The sequence below is a fragment of the Elaeis guineensis genome, chromosome 10, assembly GCF_000442705.2.
Source record: "Elaeis guineensis isolate ETL-2024a chromosome 10, EG11, whole genome shotgun sequence".
Classification (NCBI taxonomy): Eukaryota; Viridiplantae; Streptophyta; class Magnoliopsida; order Arecales; family Arecaceae; genus Elaeis; species Elaeis guineensis.
Genome location: NC_026002.2, coordinates 39,927,995 through 39,938,028, shown reverse-complemented (window position 1 = coordinate 39,938,028; position 10,034 = coordinate 39,927,995). Strand labels below are relative to the sequence as shown.

The 10,034-nt window shown below is 37.1% G+C and overlaps 1 protein-coding gene across 1 annotated transcript; it reads right to left on the bottom strand.

Annotated features, from left to right (window-relative positions):
• Positions 1–1,159: 1,159 nt before the first annotated feature.
• On the bottom strand, positions 1,160–8,425 carry LOC105052304 (vacuolar-sorting receptor 1). Its single transcript, XM_010933075.4, has 12 exons — positions 7,664–8,425; positions 5,798–6,490; positions 5,608–5,696; positions 5,435–5,504; positions 5,265–5,348; positions 5,066–5,142; positions 4,890–4,971; positions 2,925–3,007; positions 2,780–2,837; positions 2,384–2,512; positions 1,841–1,947; positions 1,160–1,615 (listed from the first exon to the last, which is right to left on the bottom strand). The coding sequence occupies exons 1-12, from the start codon at positions 7,953–7,955 to the stop codon at positions 1,517–1,519; spliced, it is 1,863 nt and encodes a 620-aa protein (XP_010931377.1). The 5' UTR covers positions 7,956–8,425; the 3' UTR covers positions 1,160–1,516.
• Positions 8,426–10,034: the final 1,609 nt, after the last annotated feature.

Sequence of the window (10,034 nt, the reverse complement as noted above, 5' to 3'; positions counted from 1 at the left end):
TGTCCCTTCTTTGCTACCTTGTGAAGGGTGATCTGCAATCAACTGGGAGTTCCTCAATGCCACTGCAATTTTGAAGCCCTCTGCTAGTACTGGATTAGAAGATATTTCTTCTTTACCATCTGGCCTATAATCCTATCTCTCATTGGGGCAATCACTTAGAATTATTGGAAAAAGAAGAATGCAAGAATTTTTTTTAACAAATGTTTCTTTTTCAGTTCTATAGCTTATGAGTGCATCAACATGTTTAACTTTTAGTCTAATTTATATGAAAAAAACTCTAGCTTGGGCATGGAAAAATATGGTCAAAAGTCAAGTTCACTTCTTCAAAACCTCTGCCCCAGAATATTGCTCTCATGTTATAGGTTACTAAGCCACAAGAAAAGCTTTACAGTCGTTGGTCTGTTTTGTCCACTTGAAGCTTTATATTTTTTCTCTTTTTTATCTATGTAAGTCACTAGACTGGCTGATGGTAGATTTTTTTTTTTTTTTTGTTTATTTCTTTACCCCCCTTCACTTCTCTGTACTACTACTTCATTTTTTTTTTATTATTCTTCCCACTTTTCACTCTATAAATATCTGATTACTCAATAAATGCTGCATGGCTACATGCCTCCCTTGAACCTAAAAAAAAATTATCTTGTGCTGCTCAGGTTCAACTAAATCATTTTAAAATTAAAAAAAAAAAAAAAAAAGGTCCGAGTTGAGATTACTAATGAACGTTCTTTACTCTCGAAGTCCACCTGAACTGTTCTTGATCCCTACCAATTTGTCTGACTTCAAAAGCTCCTCAGGCCCCATTCATCCAAGGCCGTTACAAAGACATCGATATTATTTAGCACTACAGCAACCTGGCGTCAGCGTAGCAAAAAAAAAAAAAAAAAATTTCTAACGGAAAACATGGTCGAACTGGTTAACTAAAAAACGCTCAATCTCTAATGCAATCAAGCCAATTAGCGAAATGAAACTTTTAGACATAGCGATTTCCTCTCAGCCCTCCGGTACCCCACACTACGAGGCAACACTGAAGCACAACCTTGACACAAAAGGGTGAGCATTGTCGAACCTGTGGTTAAGTCATGCAAGTACATCATTTGAGGAGATTTGAGTTCATCGGAATCAGTTTCAGAAAATTTTTCCACTCCAACAGTGAGCAAGAAAATCACCTGAAAAACCATAACACCCACTGGTAACGTTATGAGATTCAAATTTGCCGGGTCTAACAGTCTAATGTCAAGGGAATTCACATTATTCATCAAGTAGAGCTGTGGTGTAAAAGCAAAAGCTACAATAACAAAAGCGCATTACAGGCCTGTTTAAAGATTAAAATGGTGGCGTAAAGAGACTTCAAAATTTCCACGAGATCTGCCTAGAATCCCCGCAATCAAGGGCGTAGCGACAGTACCAACATGAGGGAAACCTAGCCCCACTTGTACAAAATATAATCCAATGAAACAAGGGGGCAGGCAAGGATTTGTTTGCTCTCCTTTTCCTTCTTGCCATAAGCAGCTGTTGCAACTCAGATGTCCCCATGAAGAACATGATTGGCGGCCTCCCCTTGATTGTCCAATGGCATATACTGAGCCATGATGGCACGTATCTCTGAATCCATGTAGCTCTGAAAAAAACGTGAGAAACTAAAATCAGCCGCTGACCTAGAATATTTATTCAATAAATGAAAGCCAAAATCTGAATCTGTACCCAGTCTTATTTAGGCATGCATACATTAAGCAGCTTTGTATTGCATAATAGATTAATGAACAGACAACAGACATTATAAAGAATAAAAGCACAAAAATATAAAACTGAGGAGACTTGACGAGATTATTAAACAAGGCATTACCCGGATTCTGTACTTGTAGACCACATAGGCTCCTATTCCAGCTACTGCCAGACCAAAGAAAATGACCCACAAAAAGCTCCAGCCAACCTCTGTGGTTGCCTTTTTACCTGGACAACATTTCCACATGCAACAAAACAACAACTGTGTAAGACAAACTTGGATAGAAACAGTAAAACTGTGATAACCTATCAGCAAAGTCAAACTCCAAAATAAGATTTTGCAGTTTAAAATCCTTCCAATAATCCAGCATATGTACAAATGGGTGTAGGAACACAACTGAGATAACAATATTAGAAGCTTAAGACCATGGATGTAAGTTACTCCTTTTTGAACGCAACTTCATTTTCATGCACTTATAGTAACACAGGACTTGAAATTTTAAGACCTTGCTGCACCTGGACGTCCATGGGTAGTTTCTTGGTGAGGAAGTTTTTGTACACATTTCTCAATACTTTAATTTTTTTACTAACATTAAAAAAGGGGAAAAGAAAGATTCTATAGACATGAAGCATATAAAATATGAGATATATAAAAGATACGCACTTATGCATGCGTCATGCTCTTGCATGTACAACAGATCACCGCTACAGCTGCAATCGTAACCTCCCCATGTGTTCTTGCATTTGCAAGCGGAACATTGACAAGCAATCTTTTCTTTGCATTCATCAACATCTGAAACAAAATACGATCAGAAATGCATGATAAAATAGGGAACTCAAATACATGAATGCTATTTCCAGAGTGCCCCTGAGATCTTTTCAGCACCGCAAACTGAACCAGAAGGCCAGATTGGACATGATTGGATTTATATACATGGATGCATAGCCTTGCATCCAAATAGCTGTGACCCAGAACTATGTAAAGCTCAAAAGCAAGCTAAACAAATGAAATCTTAGTGAAGTTGTTCAAAAATATAAGGGAGTTCATGTAAGAAAATACCTTCACAAGTCTTGACCCCATCACCCTTGAAGCCGGGTGGGCATTTGCATCCATCATCCTGTCCATAATACAATTCTCACACTCCAATTGAAGGAACAGCATAATTATTTTTCCATAAAAGAAGACTGTCCATGAAAGTACTTACTACACAGGCAGAGTATGTCTTGCCATCTTTGGTTTTCTTCCAACAGCCTCCATTGTTGATTTCACACCGTCCAGATCCTGAAGCTGAAGTACAAAAAATTCATCTCTACCAAACTGATGATTGTATATGGTGATTTGGCTTCTAAAGTACACAACCATATTGAGAGAGAGAGAGAGAGAGAGAGAGAGAGAGAGAGAGGGAGATTATAAAAGATAAGATATGAAAAGGCAGCAAAATTCAAGGGATATTTTGCTATTCCCAGGCACCTTTGAGATATTTTTGTAAAGCAGCCATCCTTTAAAAATAAAAAAAATAATAAAAAAAAAAAAGAGGCCACAAATTTCGACATGCATGGAAATTGCCTCATTTAAGAGTAATTTGAATATATCTACCAAAAAAAAAAAAAGAGCAATTTGAATATTAAGATGTGCCTGTGAAAGCACCCTCATTGCGAACAAATCAGCTACTTTGTACAAAGGAGAGAGAGTGCTTTGGCTGAGGATTGCTCTCAGGTAGAGAGCTAGATGTAGAATGTTCTCAAACTTTGATGGATGATGTGTTCATCTACAATGCCAGCGACTATTGACGGTATAAGAATTGGGCGTTTGGTTTGGTAAAATCAAAGTTCTAGCTATAAATGTTCATCAACAGCAATAAGAACACTGCTACTGATCCCTGCCAAGAGGCAGTTGAAGATCAATCTCACAAAAGTATGGTACCAGCTGTACATAATATATCCCTCAGATCACTAATGGGAGATCCAGATAATCCTCTGACTTCTCACAAACAAGGTTTATCATATGCAGGTCATCACATCTGACCATATGGAAGCCAGTCACATGGTTTTCCTTTTTAAGATGAGCTTCTTGCATGGTCACCATTATAATTGCATTATAGATTCTAAATTGTTAATCCAATGAAAACGGAAAAATATTACTCGACTGCTACGGGGGAGTATTTATCATTCATGTACAAAAACAACAACATTGCAACAACAACAACTTACAAGAATTCAAAAACATACAGAACAAAACAAATATATATATATATATATATCTATATATATATATATATCCTGTGTCCTGTATTTATAAGTAATGATTTTGTTTTAGAATAATGCATGTCATGCACTTTAATAGGTTTCTGCACTTGCACTCTTTGGGTGAGATGGCAAGTTCAAATCATGACTATTGTGGTGCATGAATGTTTAGGTTTCAGACAAAAGAAGAAACTCATAAATTACATTTGGTTCAGTACACATTCTTTCTCTCTTGGAATATTTAAATGCCTTCTTTTGTTTTCTGGAACTGGCACTCGTTGAGCAAGTATGATCTGTGTCAGCCTTTGATATCTCAATTGCAAGAACCTAGAGACGTGAAAGATTCTATGTGATACATTTATGTCTGGTCTATTAAATGAGTTTATATAAAATCTGAATATGCATATGTTATGAGTGTTAAAGAATAAAAGAGTGTAAGAGCTAGCTTCCTTATTTTAAGAGTCACAGTATAAAGCTCCCAGCCGTACCTTGGGCTTAAGTTAGGAGTTGAAATGGATGTTATGCAGTTATTATCAGACATCTTGGGTCGAAAAAGTAATGCCTATCGTTTAGAGTAACGACAATGACTATGGTAGTTTGAGATCGTCACTATGCTGCTCAAATCAGTATTGGAACTTAATACAATACAACTATCAAGAAAAAGGATAGTACAATGATTGTTTGAGAAAATCAAGTTTAGGTGCTACGGGATTAGCAGCATCCTTCTGCTACTTGTATTGGAGATATATGGAGCGGTCGCGCTTCAAAAGCATGATACATGTCCATTTGTGTATAGTAAAATACTCGAGCAGAAGTATATCATAGAGCAGATACCTGATTGGTCCAATACCTAGCAGAACCCAACATTATGAACAATAGATAAATATGCAAGTGCAGCTCCTTTTAATGTTTCATCAATAGTCTACCTTTACAGTGGGTGTATCCATCACCAACAAACTTTACACCTTGCACGATAGGGCACTCACATACTCTTCCACGAAATGTATCCTGCATTAGGATAAATTTGATGCAAAATTATGGCACAAAAACATGGATTTAATACATAAAGGGATAATAAATGATGTATAACAAAAACATATACCCTGCAAGCAGTGATATTTGCAGCCTCATCTTCCCAGCATCCACCATTGTTTTCCAAGCACTCATTTGTTTCTATCTCTACAAAATCAACATCAACTTTTTTCTAAAAAAAAAAAAAAATCATCTTCTATACTTATATCATGAGATTAGCAGTGTTAGATGAGATACAAACAGAAGGAAGTTAAAGAAATCCCAGCAACCTTCACTCAAACAAACAGCTGGCTCAGTTGTCTCTTGAAAACCTGCACAGATTGCTTTAAGCACAGCACCCTTGTCCAGCTTACCTAAAAACAATAAGTGATTCAAAGAAATGCTCAACAAAGCCTTACATAATCACCCTGTGCACATCATAATTGTTTGAAAAACACACCTCTGTATTGTCTATTGTTAATGACAAGAGTTGGCAATATGGTGACATCCCCACGGGAATCTTTCCCGATCTAGGTTTAGAAATTGCAAGATATAAGTAATAGAACAGGTGGATAAATAATAACACGAATATCATTAAGATATTATGACCTGGTACAAGAATGTCAGTGTTACCTGGGCATCTTGTTCAGCTTTAAGCACTGGATTTTCTTCATTTGCATCAGGATCTCCAACACATTTATTTATCTTCTCAAGATCAATGCCTGTAAAAACCATCAAACATCAATATCACGGATCTGCTTTTGCCAAGCAGTAAAGCAACCTACCAAACAGCATAAATAACAGGAGGAACTGGCAAACTTACCCAGAGATTGGATTACTTCTTTAGCACATTCCTTTGTGTATTTCTTTTCCTTCATTGGGCACCTGATTGAGAAGTCAGTCACATAGTCCCACCACAGCCAAGGCTTCCCACTTTCATTAGCAACCTTAAATACGCAGACCTGGTGCAGGTTTTGGATAACGACATCTCTCCCCTCATAACCTCTGGTGAAGTCCTGCTCTGGATCGGGGGCACAATATCTGCCATTGTTGATGCACTGTGATTTGCATTGTTTGCTCGGGATAAAAGGTTCAGGACAATACCAAGTAATGTAGTGTGGAGTGAACTGGGTATAGCCCTTTTTCTCCATTACTTGTGCTGCTCCTTTGAAGCCCTTTACAAATTCAATTTGACTATCACATTTGGGACCACATTCATCATTACTGTTGGTCCAAAACTCATACTCCACACGCTCATCAGGATGGGGTAGAGATTCCCTCCAATCTAAATTGACATTAACCATATCACCATTCTCTAGCGCTTTCTTTAGGTCATCACCAAAGCTTTTGCTAATAAGTGCTGAAGGAATTGTGATGTTCTGGAGGTAAGATTCACCACCACTATATTGTTCAGGTGTGTCCATTGTTATTAAATTTTCGACCTTATCATCGGCAACAAGGATCGCAGCAGCTCCTGCATTCTGTGCATTCCATGCCTTTTCTGTAAAGTAGCAATCTGCTCATAACAGGAAGGAATATGTTAGTTCATATGGAGCGATCTATAATCAATATTTGAAAAGACTTGATATCAATAGCCTGCCATCATTAGACACAAACTGCATACCACAAAAAAGTATGCTTTGCAGTGTTTGGACAAAAATGCAATTATCATTAACAAGAAAACCAGCAAGTAAATAAAAATAAAGGTTTCATTAAAAAAAAAAGAAACCAAATAGGATTGCTAAGGGAAGTGCCAACATTCATTATGTGCTTGAACATCAAATTATACTTGGGAGTAAGTAGCACGACGGTGGTGGGCCGCTTCAATCAGTTATAAATAATCATATCCATTACTTTTCCAAGAAGTAGAAAGGTTTTGCATTTCAACATGATAAAGACATCTAGGTTTCTGTATACTTAAAAGGGCGGCCTGGTGCATGAGGCTCCAGCCATTGCGAGGTCCGAGGAGGGTCAAATGAACGCAGACTTACCCCACATGCGGATAGCTTGTTTCTGTGGTTTAAACCCATGACCTCAGCTCCCAATGAAGCAACCTTATCACCATGCCAAGGCTCACCCTCTGAGCTTTCTATACTTAGCTCCCAAAATTCAATCAGTTTATGGAACTGAGAATCACAAGCATATACACGTCCCCAAAATCATATTAAAGATGCTAAGCATGGACACATCTCATGACGTACAACGTCATGAATCAGTTCTCAGTCTCCGCTATCACCATCAAGTGACAAAATATGTGCTGCACTTACACAGCATAAATCAAACCAAGAAGCAAAAGCTAACAAATGTGGAATCCGGATAAACAGATGGCAACATAAAAATAAAGCAGCCCCGTTTTATAATTTTTAATAACGGTTTTACCATAGCAATTTCATTAGAAGGCGTGCAGTACATGAAAATAAAAACCAAAACCAAAGACAACTTTTTTTTTAAAAAAAAAAGGGCCAAAGGAGAAGGAAAAAAATCTTCGGAAAAATTTAAACCCAGCCAAATTAAAAGGAAAAAAACTGCACAGTTATAGTTGATTAAAAAAAATATTTCCTCATCGCTTCAAGATTAAGCAGCCAAACATCACAACAAAAAGTTCAAGAAAATCCGTATTGAGGGGAATCAGATGGGTCAAAATAAACCACACACGATCAAATTTACTATAAATAGCATCAAGTCTCACCTCCTCTGTCCAGAAGAAGAAAAGTGGGGAACCCTCCAGGCTTTGATTTGAAGGAGATGTCAAAATCATCAAAACTCTTGCAAGCTTTCCTATTCGCCTTCGGATAGGAAACGATCCCGACCATCGTCCCACCATACTGAGGAACACCAAAATTCCCGATAGCACACTCATGCGTACCTTTCAGCGATTCAGGTGAAGTCACCTTCAAGCTATTTTTCTCCACCACAAATCTCCCAAAAGACGAGCCCCAAAGAAACAGAACCCAGACCGAAAACCATAACTTTCCTCTCATTCTTCCCCAGAGCCCAAAACCCTATTAACCTCCCACAGAAAAGAAAAAAACACAGAAGTTAAATCGAACGCTAAAAGCTCGTTACGGAGCAAAATCCAGACTGACAGGTCTAGAACTCCAATAAAGAAACCCCAGTCATAAAATTTCAATCTTTAGCCTACAAACTAGACTGAAAACCACATTAAAGAAGCATTCTTTCCCGGATAACTCAAAGATCCAAGAAAAAACAGCGTCTAGATAGCGAATTTCCCCTTAACAAAACGGATTTTAAAGAGAACCGATTGAAGAAACACCGATTACTACTTCAGGACGGGATTCTATCCAAAAAAAAAAGGTCTCTTTCTCTGGTTTTATGGTTTGAGGTGGGGGAGAAGGGGTGGGATTCTTGTCGTAGAGGCAGCACCGATCGCAGGGACGTGTTCGTCTTCGCAGCTTCCTCTCCTTGGAATTTCCGAGACAACCGACCTCGGACGGATATTTTCAAAGCAAGCCATTTTCTTTTTGAAAGGGTCATTTTACCAAGTCATTGTCATCATTCTCTATCTTTCCTAACCGTCTTATTGATGGAGCATCCTAAGAGAAGAATAAGTCCTGATCAAATATGATGAACGGTCTGATTAAGAAGAAGGTCAGTGAGTGGATGGTGGTGATGGACTCTATAAATTTGGTTATTATGAGTGTGTATACGATTACAGGGAACTGGCTTCCATGCTGGCGATACTGCCGCTTGGAACAAGTTCTAAATTCCTTGATATTTCCGAGGGCTATATAATATTTACTTAAATTTAATAAAATATTTTAATATATTTTAAGTGAATATAATTTTTTTTTTTAAGAGAGAAAGGGAGGCCTTTCCTAGTAGATAAGTTGCGTTACCGGAGAAGAAATCTATTTGACCACACGACAATCTGGCTTACAAATAAAAGATATGTTGTAAATATTTTTTTATTAGATGTTCCTGTTTTAACTTTGCTATTTGTCTTTTGTTTTTGTTGGAGGAGAAATAAAAAAAAATGAAGCAATAAAAAAGATAATGCATTTATCACCTACGGCATATTGATAAAGGCGATCTCAATCGCAGCCACTCGCGTTTTTCTTGCACGTGATTAGTGCTGGGTAATAATAAAAGAAGATGCAGGGTTTGTAAGTAAATGGCATTTAATTAGTCAAGTAGTAAAAACGTGTAATTAAATAAGATAATATGAACTAAGGTCTTGATCCGCATGGCGGCCGGCAAAATTCAAGAATGGGATATCTAAAAATACGTTTTTATTTTATTTTTTTTGTCAGGATACATATTTTTTTAAATTAAAATAGTAGGGCTGATGGACCGCCGTCTAGGGCACTCCAACGCATGGCGAACGGGAAGGGATGATATAATAAAGAATGAACTTGCACGTGTCAGTAACGTGAATGGAAATTAGAAGTGCTCCGGGGCCCTATGCGGCACTAAAAGAAGCCCATGGCAACGTGTCGCCCTTTAAAGATTGGTACTGTGATTTGGCCCAAAAAAAATATTGATCAGAATGGTCTTACCTTGCACTGGCCAATAACAAATCAGCACATTATTTCAAAAAATTAATTTTTTTTCAAAAAATTAATTTTTTTAAAAAAAATAAAAATTATCAGTTGACAGTGATTTTTTTTATTTAAAATTTTTAATCAAATTTAGATAACAATACATATTTTTTCAATAATAGATGACGTGCTAGCTTGTTATTGGTTAGTGTAAGATACACATGGTAGAATCATTCCAACCAATAAATTCTCTGACATTACTAATGAAGTAGGCCACAAGCCATACAAGCATCATCTCAGTAATATTTTGTCAGATAAATATGGTGGGGTGGGCTCTCTTAGAACGATTATACCACGTATATCTTGGACCGTCTAATAACAAGCTAGCATACTATCTAAAAAAGTGAATCTTTTTTTATTGAAACAATAAAAGTTGTCAAATGGTCAATTAAAATTAATAGTGAAACATTTTGTATTTAAAATTTTCAATCAAGATTGGATAGCAATGTAATTTCTTTATACTAATAGATGATGGACTAACTTATTATTATTGGATGATCC